Source organism: Pseudonaja textilis, chromosome Z, assembly GCF_049901715.1.
Source record: "Pseudonaja textilis isolate UNSWEBS1 chromosome Z, rPseTex1.2, whole genome shotgun sequence".
NCBI lineage: Eukaryota > Metazoa > Chordata > Lepidosauria > Squamata > Elapidae > Pseudonaja > Pseudonaja textilis.
Genome location: NC_142008.1, coordinates 16,999,633 through 17,017,741, shown reverse-complemented (window position 1 = coordinate 17,017,741; position 18,109 = coordinate 16,999,633). Strand labels below are relative to the sequence as shown.

The window sequence follows — 18,109 nt, the reverse complement described above, 5'->3', positions numbered from 1 at the left end:
TGGTAGGACCTTTTCAATTGTTACTGACCACAAGCCATTACTAGGGATCCTGGCAGGGAACAAGGCCACCCCGAACATCCTATCACCCAGGATGACAAGGTGGTCCGAGTTCCTGGCCGCCTACAGCTACCAGCTGACACATCGGCCCGGCAAGAACATCTCACTTGCAGACCTGTTGAGCCGCTCCCCCCTACCAGACCTGCAGGACGACCCGGCACCTACAACAACAACCCTGCACATTGAGACATTGCCCAACCCACCCCTGACTGTGTCAGACATTGCCAGAGAGACTAATAAAGACAAGCGGCTGGCGCAAGTCTTGGGCTGGGTGGAGAAAGGGTGCCGGAAGGTGACAGAAATGAACAATTTAAAACTTTCAGAAACTGGCAAACTGAACTCTTCACGCAGAAGGGTTGCATACTTTGGGGGGACAGGGTTGTGATCCCAGAGACTTTGCAAAGAAGGGTATTTTCTATGTTGCATGAGGGGCACCCGGGCATTGTCAAAATGAAAGCCCTGGCCAGGAGTTATGCCTGGTGGCCTGGGATGGACAAACAAATAGAGACTTGGGTAGCCACATGCAAAAGCTGCCAGGAATCCAGACCGAATCCCCCCACCACCCTGACACTGGAATGGGAAACTCCCAGGGGCCCTGGTCCAGAATTCACATAGATTTTGCTGGGCCTACCAAGGGACACACGTTCCTGATCACCATCGATGCTTATTCCAACTGGCTGGAGATAAGCACCATGAAAACCACAACCACGGAGGCCGTCATAAAAAAACTAAACAAACTTTTTACCACGCATGGGTTGCCAGATGTGCTAGTGTCAGACAACAGACCACAATTTATTTCGCTAGCATTCGAAAATGTTTTGGTAGAACGGGGTATATGGCATGCATTAACTGCGCCGGCTCATCCAGCGGCAAACAGGTGGGCGGAACGCATGGTCAGATTCATGAAAAACACCATACACAAGATCGAAACTGGCAACATACAAGAGAAAATAAATAAAATGCTTTTAATACAACACATTACACCCAGCACTACCACAAACAAAAGCCCAGCAGAATTGCTCATGGGCAGAAAACTAAGATCTGCATTAGACAGACTACACCCCACATATAACCCTGAGAAACCCCCAGACTCATCAAGCAAACACCAAACATTCAACATAGATACTGTCTACACCAAAAACTTTACAGGAGACCCACTCTGGGTACCGGCACAAATAACCCAGATAACGGGCCCCTGGTCTTACCGACTACAGATGAGCGACGGACGAAGCTGGAAGCGGCATATTGACCAGCTTAGGTCAAGAATAGCCACTGGCAGGACGCAAACACCGTCAACAGCAACTAGCAAAGAAACCAGAAGGGGAGGGGAAACTTCAAACCATAAGCAAAGAGAAGAAGAAAATCCTAAAGCACAAACAGAACACCCCCCCACCCAGAATAAACCAGCCCCAAACCATAATAAACCAGCCTTACTCACCGGTAGACGATGAACCCACAGCAGACGAACAACTAGAAGCTTCACCTGGAAGGAGCAGCCAAGCCAGTTCAACCAGCCCGGAAAGACCAGGCGGGAACGGCGGAATTGGCAACAACCAAACAGCAACTGAACCGCGCAGGTCAACTAGACAGATACGAAGCCCCACCTCCCTGCGCGACTACGTAACCACGTTCCATCGGATGAAACCAAGAGGGGAGGGGTGTTCTATATTAGCATACTCCAAACCCTGAAACCTGATTGGTCCACACGGACCGAAACCTGATTGGATAACTAAACGACCGTGATTGGTGCGCTAAAAATCCACCGCGATTGGCCGAGCCGATCGCGGGAGATTCAAAGCCCTGTCATTGGCCGCCGAGCTGCGAGCAGTTCCTATATGAAGGGCTGCTGCGGATCGCAGGTCTTGAACAGAACTGTATACTGAATAAAGAGCTGAATGTTTACTTTTGGTCTCACGTCTCTGTGGGGACCAATCTACCCGATCTAACACCATCTACCTATAAAACCAAAGGATAAAGGGGAAGAAGGAGGAGGAGGAGGCGGGGAGCAGATCAACCTGCAATCCTGTAAATCCCAAAGCTAGTGCCCCTTAAAAGAGAAGACCCCTAGAAAGCACATACACACCATCCCTTTCTCAGCAGCACAGCTAAAAAGACATGGTGGAGCATAGCCTGCCAAGTAGTACCAGGAGAATGATATGAGCTTGCACAGATGAGCCAAATTGCCTCTTCTGAGCCCAGAAAATTCCTGTTGACAAGCCAAGGAATGCAGTTTGTGGGCTTGCACATTTTAGAAACCCCATGCCACCCTCAGGGTTGTTTCAAATCATGATGGAGCTGTTTTGTTCTGGTAACAAAGCTGCTGCTGAGCCCAATGTATGTACCCCCCCCAACACTATCAAAGTGGATGCCTGGATTCTATGCTGCAATGTAGAAACGGGAAATGGAGCCCAGCACGAGGAAAGGAAAAGGAGCAGGGAGAAGAAAAGGAAAGTGGCTTCCTCCTTACCTCATACCGGCCACTCCACTGCCCGTTTCACCATTGCAGTGCTGTGCCATGGAGCTTTCCCCACCCACCAACATCCAGATGCCGTCGCTTCTCCCAAGCATTTCTTTGCCTATCTGATTTCCATCTCCATTGCATTTCTTGCCATCATGTGCAGGGAAAGAAAAGTTTATGTGGGGCTAAAAAAAAAATTCAGTCAATCAATTCCAACTTTGCACGATCTTTTTCTTTCGCAAGAAGTTGGAACTGATTGATTGAACTTTTTTTTAGTCCTACACAAACTTTCTTTTCCCTGCACATGATGGTGACAAACACGAAGGAGCTGAAAATCAGGTAGGCAAATAAATCCTTGGGGAATTTGTTCTCCCAGCCAGTGCATCTATGCAGCTTCCCGGGCAGGGAGAGAACCTTATCTTGTAAGTGATTGACAAATAAAAATAAATAAATAAAACAAAAATAAATAAATTCTCCCAGCGAGCGCAACCATGCAGCTCCCTGGCCAGGGGAAGAACGCTCTCCCAGCCAGTACAGCCATGCAGCTTCTCAGCTGCAATTCAGAGGCAAGCAGGAAGCTCTGATAAGCCTAGGAAGCATTGGGAACAGTGGGAAACTCCAGAAAGGGGCAGGAAGCAGCAGGAAGCACCAGAAAGCATGGTAAGTGGTGCTGCAGGCCGGGCACAGTGGGGGGGCAGCTAGCTAGCAAGGCCATGAGCACTGCATATGATGGAGCCATGGCGCTGGCAGTGAAGCAAGTTAGCTAAGCCTGGGGATGGTGGTGGGGCAGCACAGAGGCTTAGGCTGGCCAGGGAGTCAACTCAACGGGGCCTGTGGTGGCGGTGGCAGCCTAAGCCAGGTCGGGAATCAACTCGACTGGGGTTTGCTCATAGGCTCACTCACCCAGGGAGATCAGGGCAGTTAGCAATGGTGGGTGAGATGAGGAATGACAGAGTGGGGTGAGCAGGTGGGGGGCGGGGAGGGGTGGAGCCATCCAGAATTTTTACCACTGGTTTGCCTGAACTAGCTGAATCCCACCACTGCTGTTTTCCCATAGCTATACCTGCCAGTTTGTTAAGTGAGAGATGTGATTTCAGAGTAATTTCTCAGGCTAGAGCTTTTGAAACTCCAGGCTTGAGATATGGCTTGTGATACAAACATTAAAATGGCCAATTAAAGTCAAAAAGTGTAAAAAATAATTGGTCAATTAAAGAAAGATAGGAAATAAATGAAATAAGAACTAAAAGCTGAAATCTTAAAAGAGACAGAAAAAAACCCCTCCATTTGGATCTTCCTAATATCATATTGACATGTTAGTCCTTCTTACACTGCAAAATTAAACAAGGTCAGCCCTGGAAATGGTTTTCCACCAGGCTGCTTTAGGTTTGTAAACTAGATTGAGAAATTGAAAAAAATACGCTGAAAAAAAGAGAGTCACAAATCATTTCAGTACTGCTGTCAAGAAAGTTACGTGGATGTGAAGTCACAAGAAGGCTCAATTTGAAGATTACATTTTGTAGATTACAGATTATTATTAGTTTGCATAGATCAAAAAAAAAAAAAAACCCTTAGCAGATAAATAGGGAATACTGCTTGTTTTTCTTCATAAGAGCTGTAATGTTTTCATGGCTTTCTGGAGACTTTTTTTCCAGAAGGGTTTTAGGTGTTAACTGTATAGGCATAGGATGTATGTGTGTGTGTATTTATGTCTATTTATAGGTGTATATATATTTAGTCCTATTTTTATATTCTTCAGTGTTATTTTAATAATATTTATTGTTTTAATAGCAATTCATTAAAATTATTTAGGCCTCAGAATAAAAAATAAATTATTATTATATGTATTGACATGAAATTATTTTACAGAACACGCACTTCAAGAATTGGTTGAGGCAAAAAACCACTTGACTACAGATTTAAAGGCAACTATACATGATATTCAGAAGGCAGAACGTGCTCATTTTGAACGACCTAGTGGTATGACTAAAAATTGTAAACTTTTTTTTTACAATAATACTACTTTATCACCATCTTTATTATAATATTATTTAGAAGAAGGGTTAAGTCAAGCACCTTTCTCTGTTCTTGGATGAATGGATTATAGCCATTTGGAACAATGGCTTAAGGTATATTGTTTAATGATTTATCAAATGAGTTAAGTTTGTGTTAGAACTGATCATTTATTAGGAAATTCTTTTTCTTACTAATCATAAAAAATCAAATCAATTTCTGTCATTCCCTCCCTTCTGTAGTATAGTTAGTTATAAACCAATTAAGCTGGGTCATTCTAGATTCTAGTATCCTCTTCCTCACATCTTTTTATGGCAATGTTTACTTATAAAAGAGAATATACATTCCCAGCTCACTGTACAGATAATCCTCAATTTTCAACAGTTTGTTTAGTGATTGTTTAAAGTTACAACAGCACTGAAAAAAAGTGGCTTATGAATGTTTTTCACACTTATAAATGTTGCAACATCTTTTTGCGACCTTTTGTCAATCAGATTCACCTAATAACCATATTACTAACTTAACTAGTTGCATTCACTTAACAACTGTTGCAAGAAAGGTAATAAAATGGGACAAAATGCAATTAATAAATGTTGCAAGAAAGGTAATAAAATGGGACAAAATGCACTTAATAAATGCCTCACTTAGCAACAGAAATTTTGTGCTCAATTGTAAGAAATAAGTTGAGGACTATCTGTATTATTTTTATACTTTATACATTTCTTTTATATATATTGAAGTGTTTGGTATTTTAAAAATTAAAATAATAATAATAAAGAACTTCTACAGTCATCAAACTCATCATGCTGCAATCATGATTATACATTATGGATGCCCTATATATTCTCTCTCCTGTTCAGAAGCATCCTACAAATGCATTTTAATTTCTATTTCTAAAGCACTTCAAGCTGTTAACTTATATCTTTAATATTTTTTGTATTTATAATTTATTTTGAAATTGGAGGCTCTCATAGAAAATTTATATTTTAAGGCTGTTTGACACTACAATGCATATTTGATATGAGGAAGAATATGCAGTTTTGCAGAATTAAAGTTTGACAGCCAATCTGAGTCCCATTCTTTATTTAAAATAAACTTTTAAAAATGTCATTATTCATTTCACTTCATCAACTCTGTTATATTTTTACAAGCACGTTTCAATTCCTAATCTTCCTTTGGAAATATACTAAAAACTGCATTTCTAGCATAAAATGAATTGTTGGAATAATGAGCCTGTCTTTTCCATAAAAGTTTGGGTTTTGTCCCCCATGTAGATGGCTAACTATCATAGGTGGCAATTAAAAGAATAATTGATGTATACCCCAACCACATACAAAATTCAACCAATTTGAATTTTTCAAAATTAAAAACAAATGTTTTTGAATTAAGTTTTTTTAAAAAATAAAATGAGTGTTTCTATTTCTATTTCCTAAAAACCAGTTTGGTGTAATAGTTAAGGCACAAAACTGAAAAGCAGCAGACAAAAAATTATATTCTGTCGTAGTCATGAAAGCTGACTGGATGACTTTGGGCCAGGCACTCTCTTTCAGTCCAACTCACTTCACAGGGTTGTTGTGGGGAAAATAGAAGGAAGAAGATGTGTTGGATATGTTCGCCACCTTGAGTTATTTGTAAAAATAATAAAGATGGGATACAAACCAGTGAAATAAAAATTAAAAATGCATTTTACCCACACAAAACTAGTGAGAGCAAATTCAAGCAGATTTGAAGTCATTATTTCTTTGTTGTGGTGAGAATTGTCATTTTACACCTTTGGTTTGCCACCCTATTTATTTAATTTCTATGTTGTTAGGCATGGGCAGAGGGGGTTGTGCTACAGAGAGATCTGCAGAATATATTCTAAGTCTGCCTTGAAAAAGTTACTATTATAGTATATTAGTATTTTATTGACCAAGGGTATTAATAATCCAAAATCATTTCATTTAATTTGTTTTGTTTTATTGAATGGTATCTACAATAATACCATCATATGAAATAATCCAGCTTTTAAAAATAAGTGTTGTTATGTGATTTTATAAATAATGAGAATATTTTTAAATACTTTTAAAGAAATAATTCAAAAAGAGAGATCACTGAATCACTTACTTAAAAAAAGGGAGTTACTACAGAAACGTTTGGATTCTAACTGGACAGAATTAGAAGATGCTCAGGCTCTTGTAGTGGCCAAACCTGGATATATCAATGGTAGGTAAACTGTAATTTTTGATATTTGTAATGCTAGATATAGCAACAGCACTTAGACTTATATGCCACTTTACAGTGCTTTATAGCCTCTCTAAGTGGTTTACAGAATCAGCATATTTCCCCCACAGTCTGGGACCTCACTTTACCCACCTCGGAAGGATGGAAGGCTGAGTCAACCTTGAGCCTGGTGAAATTCAAACTGCCAAACTGCAGGCAGCTAGCAGTCAGCAGAAGTAGCCTTCAAATACTGCACTCTAACCACTGAGCCACCATGGCTCATATATATAAAGTTTGAAGTAAGTTTCCTTGCCTCAGTTGAATTTATAATTAAGATGAAACACTATTTGCTGAGCTGTAAGTAAGACTTTTCAAATTTTCTGTCCCTCATGGAAAGAAAGGAGAAAGAAAAAAATTTACTTTAGACTTTATTCATAGTAGCTGGTATAACCAGGCTGAGGCTTATACCTTTCCAGCTCTTCTGTGACTTGGTTAAATGGAAGTATTTAAACATCTTCATTCTAATTGTAAACTGTAACAGTTTGTTGTACTGTTAAAATAATGTTTAATCATATATATGATAAATGAAAGAAGCCAATGTTAATTCATATTTAATAAAGTAATAGAGTTTTATCAATTTTAATTAAAATTAACAACAGTGTTAATGATATCCATTCCCTTAAAATTAAATTATGATTAAATACAGAAATAGGGTTTACTTATTTTACAAAACATTGTATTTATTTAATATTTATTTAATTAATTGTTATAACTCATTTAATTAATTTATATAACTCATCTCATAAGCAAATTACTCTGGGAAATGGGCAACAAAACTAAAATGACAAATATCTAAAATCACTATTATTAACTAATATTAAAAACTATAAGTGTCACAGCTAAATATTTGTGATAGGCTACATACCAATTGTATGCATTATATTATTAATAGGGCAAATATATCAGCAATTTTTAAATGAATTGACCTAATTATTTTTACAGAGCATAAACTACAAGTATTATCTGATGAAAGAAGCAATTTGTCTAAAGAGCTAAAGAAAGTTTTTCAGGAGATATTAGTATTGCAGCAAGGTGCTCCAGAGAAATTTCCAGATAGACATTATGGAGGTAAGTTAACAAAAAGAATATATATAAAACCTTTTTTCTAAGCAGTTATAAATTCCATTAGAATGGCATTCTTTATTAAAAACAAAATAAATTCAATTATGTCTGAAAAAGTAGTTTCAATTTTTGTCATAAAAATAAAATAAAATGCTATAATCAATTAATTTACATGATATTATAAGCCAAGGTGAACGCAATGGTTAGAGTACAGTACTGTAGGCTACTTCTGCTGACTGCCAGCTGCCTGCAATTTGGCAGTTCAAATCTTGCCAGACTCAAAGTTGACTCAGCCTTCCATCCTTCCGAGGTGGGTAAAATGAGGACCCAAACTGTTGGGGCAATATGCTGACTCTGTAAACCACTTAGAGAAGGCTGTAAAGCACTCTGAAGTGGTATGTAAATCTAAGAACTATTGCTATTGCTATAAAGCTATTTAGTAGGTGTTTCTCAAACTTTTATTTTGAAATATGGCAATATATATTTAATATGTAAGGTTTTAAATTTTATTGTTTATTTCATACTGATCAAGAGATCAGAATGAATACTGTTTTTCATATGGTATTAAAGAATTTTGTTCCTTATCAGGAAAGTTTCTTGGGTTCTTGTAGGAACATAATTCAAATTTCACAGAAAATTCTAAATGCTTTGTGGCATATTATTTTTCCTACTTTGTTTCTTTGCACTTAAAAATTAACTGTATTAATAGACAAATTATTTATAAATTATATAAAGTTATCCATATTAAAATGTTTTTTCTTTTAAACTTTCTGACCAATGAGAGGCTTCTTAACTTTAAAAAGATAATTTTTCTTTTTCTTTTTTTGTAGAAAAAGAATTATATACATTATCTAAGAAGAAACAACTGTTATTGGAAAATTTAAAAAGTTTACAAGAAGCTCAAGCTCTTGCAGCGGCCCAACCTGGCGGTTTGGATGGTATGTTTGGGTGATTTCTCATACTTTCAGCTATAATATTAATTTTGTGTACCTTGAATTAAGGTGCTTCATTTATTAGGCAAACTGAGAATTTCTATAGAAAATTATTCCTGCTTTAATACTTATATAAGTAGGACAAGCAGCAAACTGTTAGTTTGGAGTTTCTTACGAAAGCAATTGCAAAAGAAGCTTTAACATTGGTAATATATAATTTCATTTTTTAAAATATATTTTACTTTTGCTGGATATTACCAATAATTTGTTATTTTTACTTACTATCTACTGCAGATATTCTTATATGATCCTTTAGCTGTATAGTAATACTTTTTTCAAGAGACACCTGAATTTAATGAAAAGAATATGTATAGTTTCATTTCATATATTTAATAATGACATTTTCTTCCAGAACTTTGAATACTAGAATTTAAATTGCTTAGAAAAAATAGAATTCTGAGAGATTCCTTGATAGAAATATCAGGCAGTAAAGCTTAAGTTCCTGAAACCTGCTTTCCAATTTAATACTGTTCCTCCAGTTATTACTCTAATGTCTGTGGCTTGAAAGATCCATAACTGAAATCAGGAATATGAATGGATTACACATACGTTTTCTCTTAAAATAGGGCATAAATCAGTCTTAATATAGGTTTAAAATATATTTAGAAACCAAAAGTCAACTGAATTAATAGAATATAACAGAACAGAATACTTCGTTGGCCAAACATGATTGGACATAGAAGGAATTTGTCTCTGGTGCAGAAGCTCTCAATGTGCATATAAACAACAAAGTAATATAACCATAAGATAAGAGAAGGTAATAGAAAAAATGAGAAAGATAACAATAATACAGGCATACAACATAACTATTGCATAGCATATTAGTTTGTATTTGGTTGTACAGACTTTTTGGTAAATTTTCTTTGTTGAATTATTATTTCAAAATATGGTTAAGATCCTGGTTTCTAACCTTTAATTTGTTTAATAGTGCCAACTTGGATATTAAGACAAAGAACACAGATTATACACTTTAACTCAGTTCTTTGTAAGAAGTTGTGTGAAATGCTCATTAAAATGTAAACAATTGAGATTATATTGAATACTGATTGCAAAATTGTACAGTAATTTTATTCATTTAATAATTTGTTATGAATTGATCTAAAATGTTTTTGTAGAAGATAAACAAAAGCAGTTAAATGAGCAAAGAAAACAGTTAACTACAGAGTTGGAGACAATAGTAAAGAATATTCAAAGAGTGGAACATAGTACTTCAGAAATACGTCTAGATATAAGAGCCAGCGGTAAGCAAATAAAATGTTGTATTCAAAGCTATCTCAATAGAAAGAACAGGAAGTTGGGGGAAAATAAAGCTTTATACTAACTCATGATCAGCCTTTTCCCTGGTATCAGCTTTGTTTGTGTTTAATTCAGTGGCTTTTTTGGACTTCAAAGATTTGCTTGGGATGAATGTTATTCCCACCATTGAACTAAAAATTCAGTAAAGCAGAATTCAACATCAGCTCTAGACAAATTTATAGGAAGTATATGAGATTTCATCTCTCTGCCAGTTTCTCCATATTTGAATCTTGCTTGTTTTTAAATTTAATTATGCTTGAAGCCCTTGGAAAATATTGTATTAGATCATAGGTCAAATCTTTTCAAATATTAAGGTAAAGGTTCCCCTTGCACACACATGCTAATTGTTTCTAGGGTCTAGGGGTCGGTGCTCATTTCTGTTACAAAGCTGTCCGAAGACATCTCCATGATCATGTGGCTGGCATGATTAAACCCCAAAGGCACACGGAACGCTGTTACCTTCCCACCAAAGTAGTCCCTATTTATCTACTTGCATTTTAACATGCTTTTGAACTGCTAGATTAGCAGAAGCAAGTAACGGGACAAGTAACAGGAACTCACTCCATTACACGGTGCTAGGGATTCGAACTGCCAAATTGCCAATCGACAAGCTCAGTGTCTTAGCCACTGAGCCACCATGTCCCTTTTCAAGCATTATCATGATAGAAATCCTCTGATCTATTATTTCTGTGCCAGTGATTGAATTCAAACCTTATACTGCTGAGGGGAAAAAACAAAAAACTTAATTCTTGTAAAAAAAAAGAATGTGATTTTACTGGGTTCTTTATACTGTTCGTTGGTATAGTATTCTTGTATTTGTTTGTAGGAAACCCCATTTAGCAAAAGCACTGTCTTCATGTCCTTCCTAAAGGATTTACAGTGTACTTATAAATCATTCTGAGTAATATCAGAAAGAAGCTTGCCAGCCGAGTAACCTAGGGCAAAGTGGCTAACTCAAATTTATCTGAAACCAGTAAAGGAGTCATTATCATCTTTATGATTCAGAAAACCTCATATAGGCTGTGCAGTATTATCTATGGGGATTGAATAATATGCTGCACTGACTAATACTGAAGACCCTGTGAAAACTTTCAAAATATGATTACAAGAACTGTAAGAGGTCCTGATACTCTTTTACATACAACCTAAAGAAAGTACAGTGGCTATCAATTAGTTTCTTGTCATAATTTGAAACACCTAAATGACTGCTACTGCCTAGGATTTATTGTTCAAGTTCTCTGTGTTCAGTAATGATAGTTGTATGTCTGATGAGAACATTCTATGAATATTTTGTGATGAGCTCAAAAAACTACATTTCTATTTTTTGTAGGTCAGTCAGTATTTTTATTTTAGCAAATTCCTATTTGATTTTAAAATCTGTCCTTCATATTTTCTATTGCCATTATTATTATTTTAATAATGCAAAATGTATTTGTGTTACAATAATTTAAAAGAATCTTACTTTATTATATATTCATTCATCTGTTAATTATTTTACATTATAATGATAAATGTGGCATTTGAAATTCCCATTAAGTAATTTATTTTTGAATAAATTTTTTCTTTTTTGGGAACAGTGATTTCTTATTTAAAAATCCCTTAATTTTGCAGAGAAAGATCTACATGAATTGTTAGAGAAGAAGTTTGCAATACTGGAAGATTTGGCATTCAATCAAAAAGAGATGCAGGAAGTTCAAGTTCTTGCAGCTGTCCAGCCAGACACTATCACTGGTATGCTTTCTGGGTTTTTTTCTATCCATGATAACTGTAATCTGAAATTTATAAATTGTCCACTTGATCGATACTAGACAAATTTTGTTGATTTTTTTTGGCATTCTTATTTAGATAGCTTTTTTACATTAAACCACATCAATATTAATTAATGTTTGTATTCAAATAATGCTGATTTTAAATTGTTAATTTGTTCAAAGTAGTAATAATTATGAATAAATAATTGTAAGTAAAAATTACTTACAATTAATGAAAAATAAACAAAAAATTGGACATATGAAAAAAAATAATTACAACAAAAAAACCTATTAGTAATAAAAAATTAAAATTAGCAAAGTGATCAGTGAAAGTGGTACATTGAGATTATAGCTTTAGGATGACAAGGAGAATGAATGGGTAAGCCAATATCATTGCAAAAAAATATTTCTTTAATAATAAAAGGAAATACACCTGCTTCCACCACACTTCCACGTAGAAAGCAGACTCACACCCACACAGAAGATGAGACACGACCATGGACCAGAAGCTGCACCGCAGCTGCATCACTACCCACTTCAAACCCCTCCAACCCATACATGAAGCGAACTGACGCCCACCATGAAGATGCGGCACTACCACAAACGCGAAGCCAAACAGCAGGATCACAGCTCACCAGCTCAAATCCCCCAGCAACTAAGACTAACCTGAGCACAACTAAACCCCCACCTGAACAGAACACACTCCCAGCCAATCAGAGCACAGCCAGGCCCCCAACCAATGAGAACACCCCCCACCCAATCAGAACACAGCCAAGCCCCCACCCAATCAAGTCACACCCCCACTAGCAGTTAAAAGGAAGAAGCAGCTGCAAGCTCACATTACTTTGAGAAGCACAGAGCCGAAGACACAAGTGTGTGGCAGCTGGTGATGCAGCCGTGGTCTGGTTTCTGGATGGTGGTTGTCTTGTGTATATATAGGGAGACGGCAGCTTCGATCATGGTTTGCTTGCATAAGTACGAATCCGAAAGCACCAGCCTGAAAATGGCGAGTGGGACCTCATCAAAATGTTGCCAAGATACTCTCAATCTTACACAGGAACAGACCTGAACACGCCAAGACCTGCATACCTGTACCTGTGAAAATCGACGAAAACAAATATATATATATATATATATATATATATATATATATGTTTTCTTAATTTTTCATGGGTATCTATATGTATGGTATTCAGTTTGTTTGGGTATTTTCCTGTGTCATTATAGTTGTGCTTTTAAAGTTGTAATGACATTTCGGCAGAATCTCATCTGCCATCATCAGGCTTTTATATTGCAATGAGCTGTGGTTTTCATGTGTTGGACTAGTGAGGAAAGCTGGAACACACTTCCTCACTAGTCCAACACAGGTCATAGCATCAACTTCAATGACACCAAAACCCTAGCCACTATAGAAATCCCAGCTACAGAATTATCAGAGAAGCCATAGAGATTGAAAAAAGACCTGAAAGCATGAATAGAAGAGATTACTCCACCATACTGTCAATTATCTGGAAGCCTGCACTCTCAAACAAAAAAATCTCCACACCACAAGCCAAGCAAACACCTGGGCATAAACAGACCCCCCCCCCCGCTCAAACACACCCCAACTAGGCACCCAGATGTATGTATGTATGTATATATATGTTTTCTTAAGTTTTTGCGGGTACTTACATGTATGGCATTCAGCTTTGTTCGGGTATGATGGCAGATGAGATTCTGCTGAAACGTTGCTACAACTTTAAAACCACAACTACTATGACGTGGTGCTATACACACACACACACACACACACACACACACACACATATATGTATATGTATGTATGTATGTGTATATATATATATATACATATATATATATATATATATATATATATATCCTCTCCCCGCGACTAGATTATTTATATAAACTATATATATCTAGTCTACCAACATGGACTATTTAATTATAAATACTCAGTACAATATGAACTTAATATAGACTGTTGTATGAGTTACTGCTTTATTGTATGAAACAATATAAATGAAGTAGTCTATAATTTAATCGTATGTACATCGAATACATACATATAACATATATGTATACAATAGATTATCCACAATATAAATGAACTGCAGCATTTTATTTAACATAATAGTTAAATATAACTATATTAGTAATATTCAGAATTTTAGTATTACGTTTTAGTATATAGATTGTATTTATTTTGTAGATTATAAACTGAAAGACCTCACTACGAAAAATAGGTATTTGACTGAATATCTAGAAAAAACTGTACAAGAAATACACGAAATATCAGAAAAAAAATCAGAAACAATTATTATTACAAGACCCAGTGGCAAGTAGAGAACATATTATTTAGATTTTGTAAGAAATATGTTTAGTTTAATAAGTAAAATGTTTGCTAAAGGTAATGTAAAGGAGTGGAGAAATTTAAGATGTACAAATGCTAGTCGAAAGATAGAAATATACTGTACTTCGTTAGTTTTCATTATTTAATCATGTCCTACTCTTGATGATTTTATAGGCAAGTGTTCCCCATGCTATCCTATCAAACATAGCTTTTTTCAATTGTATGCTCAACTTTGCATCAGGTTTGATGTTATCAATCCAGAGTGTTCTTTTTTGCCACTCCTTCTTTGTCCAATAAGCAGTCCTAGCATCATTGTCTTCTCCAATGAACTTGCATGCCTAATATGGCCAAAGTAAATCAGATGTAGTCTTATGCTTTTAGCTTCCAGCGATGCAACTGCTTTCATATGATTTAACATCTTCTCTTTAGCTACTTTGGCTGGAACTATATATACATATAAAATTTGGATTTATTACATATATATAAAATTTGAGTATAGGTAACATATGTTCTGTAGCAAAACTTCATTTGTCAGATGAAGCAAACAATTCAGTAAAGAATGCTTATGGCCACTTTATTAGATGGAAGACGTTCCTTATATATTTTTCTAGAAATATATTAAAGAGCAAAGGAGATATTGCATATCCTTGTTTTAATCCCTGTTCAAAGTAGGACCATTTGTTAATTATTCTAAGAGCCAATTTCGCTTAGTAATTAAGAAATCTGGCTAAAAAGTGGGAAATTGTGAGTTTGTCATGTTGAAAGATATGAAAGCTGGATGGGAGCTTCTAATCAATCTCTTGCATCAATCTTCAAGCTTCCGTTAAGCTTCCATCAATTTCTTCTTAGCGCAACCTATCTCACAGGGATATTATTGAGGGGAAAATAGAAGAAGAGAAAAGTATTCAGTATGTTCACAATCTTGATTTATTTATAAAAATAATAAAGATGGCATATAAATAAGTAAGTAAATAAATTAACAAGCTTTTCTTCCAAATTATACCTCTCTTACCGCATTCAGTCTTTACTTACAACTTGTACAAAGATTCCATAATTATTCACTTTATCGTATGCTTCCTTGTCAATAAATGTACAGTATACTAACTTTCTCACATTCAAATATTCAACTTCTTATTGGTACAGCTTATATCAAGCAGAAACTCATATTGTACTCAAATTTTGCGCATAATTACCTCTCATATTCCTTCAATTAGATTTCTATTAAACATTTTCCTTAACAATTTTTGTTACCCTTTTGCAAATTGCATAAATAATCAAATGAAGTGATATTGATGATGATAGCGATGAAGTTACTATTGTTATTGTCTCACAGTTTCCTCCTATTGAAAAAAAGGATCGTCTGTAATGAATTTTCAAGACTTACTACATACAAAAAGATACCTTCAAATCTACATCAATTTCAGAAGTTATTATCTGTTAAAGACTGACTTTGAAATCTAATCATCTCATTATTTAGTCATTTTCTGGAAATGATGACTTTCACATTTTGGGATGTGAAATTCTGTATTAAGAATTGTCTTCTAATAGTTTCTCCCAAAGACAAATTACTCTACATATGACTGTCCATTGAGAATATATTTATCATATGTTATTTTTTGCTTTTTTTTAACCCATCAGTGCTGCTTTAACACATGCCAGTAATGATAGGTTTACATGCAGTAGTAAGAGCAAGAGTACTTAGATATATATATGGCTTCATAGTGCTTTACAGTCCTCTGTAAGTCAGCAGTATGATGACCAATGGTAGAACACTATGATTCAGTATGATGACCAGTGATAGAACACTGGAAAATAAAGCCTATGAAGTGAAAAAAGATAACATCAATCTTTTTTTTCAAAAAGTTCTTTATTTTTTAAATTTTATACATCTTTTCATGTGAGCAACGTGTTTGCAGATTATAACACTTGTATATAGTCACTCTTTCATTTCCATTAATCTTATATAATATTAACTCATATTATTATCCATTTCACTCATCTTTAAATAAATTTACATTTTATATTTCAGTTCATAGATTCGGTATCAATATCATTCCATCCATACATAAGTTTTCAAACCTTTATCCCCTATTATTTCCATTTTCAGCTTACCACCTATTTTATTTTACACTACTCATCATTATTATCCTTAGTTTTCTCTAAGCCGATATATAATAAATGATCTGAGAAGAGTAAAAATATAATAAAACCAATATATTTAGGATCCATATGGCATTTTCCATTCCCCTACTTTAATCATAATAAAATATTCTCATTATATAATCCTAATATCCATTAAATAATCAACTGTATATGTTGTCAACTGTATATATTCTCTCCATTAAATCACTAAACTAACTTCTTAATATCTCTCATTTTATCTTCACTTCATTTATAATCATTAATAATCATATTTTTTTAATTCATTTAATTCCCTTGTTTTAATCCTCCAAAAAGGAAAAGGGTTCATAACAACACATTTTATATGCAGTTCATATTCATATATATACACATTCCTAAAATATTTCCCAGTAAGTTTTAAGCTAAACACCAATATATATTCCATGTGGTATCCCCCTTATAGAATCCCTAACACTTATCTCTAAATTTTTCGGCTTTATTGTTTCTTTCAATTTTAGCAACTTTCCCTTTTCTAAATTTCCCTGGTCTTCCTTCTTTACTTCTAACATTTCACACATCTTCTCTGCCCCCCCCACCCCACTTCCTGTTCTCTTTTTTGAAATTTCTTCTTGTATAGTTTCTTCTTCTTCTGTTTAATCCTATGAGCGTTTTCTCTTTTATTTATTGACTCTATCATCAATATCATAGTTTTAATTCCTTTAGTGTCTTTTGGCAATGTCTCTTGTTCTCCATGTCTATCTGAGTCTCTTTCTTCTTCCTTTGATTCCGCCTCACTGGAATTGCTTTGTTCTTCTGCCATCGCCATTATTTTCTTTTCCAGTATTTCCAGTAATTCCCTTCTTTCTTTCAACATTCCTTTTACCATTTGTAGTTCCAACTTAACATCTTTGCTTATTTCTTCCATTTTTAAAATCAGTTAAATTATTAATATTCAAAGTCTTTTATTGCAATCCTTGCCAAAAGTCTCCTTTTATCTTTGTTTCTTTTGTTAATCCTTCTGTCTCTTTATCACATTCAACACCCAACAGTCCCAGGGAATTGCATTTGTATACCCTCCTGGCGGAATTTCTCTCCCTTATTTCTAAATTTCTGGGGTTATTATTTTATTTGTCTTTTATTTCATAACAGTTATAAGTCCAGTAAATTTCTATATAATTTTGCAGGGAAAAAAAGTCTTTAACCATTAGATGGTGGTCTGTATCACTTTCCACTTTTCGAAGTTCTTTTCTCTTTTAATTATATTAGACATTAATTTCCAATCATTTCCATGATTAATTTTCTTAATATTAACCAATTCCAAGCAGGTCCATCATTTAATCCAATGCCTAATTAATGCCAATTTATATTATTCAAGTTTAGTATCTAATTTCATTATAGCTTTTTATGCGCCAATTTTGTTTACCTTGTATTTTCCTCTTATTTTCTGTTCACCACTGTGCTACTCTTATGCGTGGGCACTTTCTTTTTACTTCTCGGGGTTGTTGAGAAAAAAATCAAGTTCTTTTATCTGGTTACATGTCACTTACCACTTCACCGCTCCAGCACAAAACTTTTTGTCTTCAGGGAAGCCATTTTAGACTGCCGTTTTTCCCTCTCTTCCAGGGGAGTAATACCTAGCCAGGGAGGTGAGATGCGGTTCCCCTCAACCCAGCTGGCGGTCTCCTCCTCTTCACCCACCCGTCTGAGGTGGGTCAGGATGACACCGGTCCCTTTAGGACCCTTCCGACAA

At 35.3% G+C, this 18,109-nt stretch overlaps 1 protein-coding gene across 1 annotated transcript in view; it reads left to right on the top strand.

The window, feature by feature from the left end:
• Window positions 1-18,109, top strand: part of CCDC7 (coiled-coil domain containing 7) — a 256,642-nt gene that overhangs the window by 182,676 nt on the left and 55,857 nt on the right. The window contains exons 46-52 of the mRNA XM_087917690.1: window positions 4,382-4,492; window positions 6,596-6,730; window positions 7,730-7,855; window positions 8,680-8,787; window positions 9,957-10,082; window positions 11,749-11,868; window positions 14,098-14,220. Coding sequence (XP_087773816.1) covers window positions 4,382-4,492; window positions 6,596-6,730; window positions 7,730-7,855; window positions 8,680-8,787; window positions 9,957-10,082; window positions 11,749-11,868; window positions 14,098-14,220 — 849 coding nt within the window. The remainder of the gene's footprint in view (window positions 1-4,381; window positions 4,493-6,595; window positions 6,731-7,729; window positions 7,856-8,679; window positions 8,788-9,956; window positions 10,083-11,748; window positions 11,869-14,097; window positions 14,221-18,109) is intronic.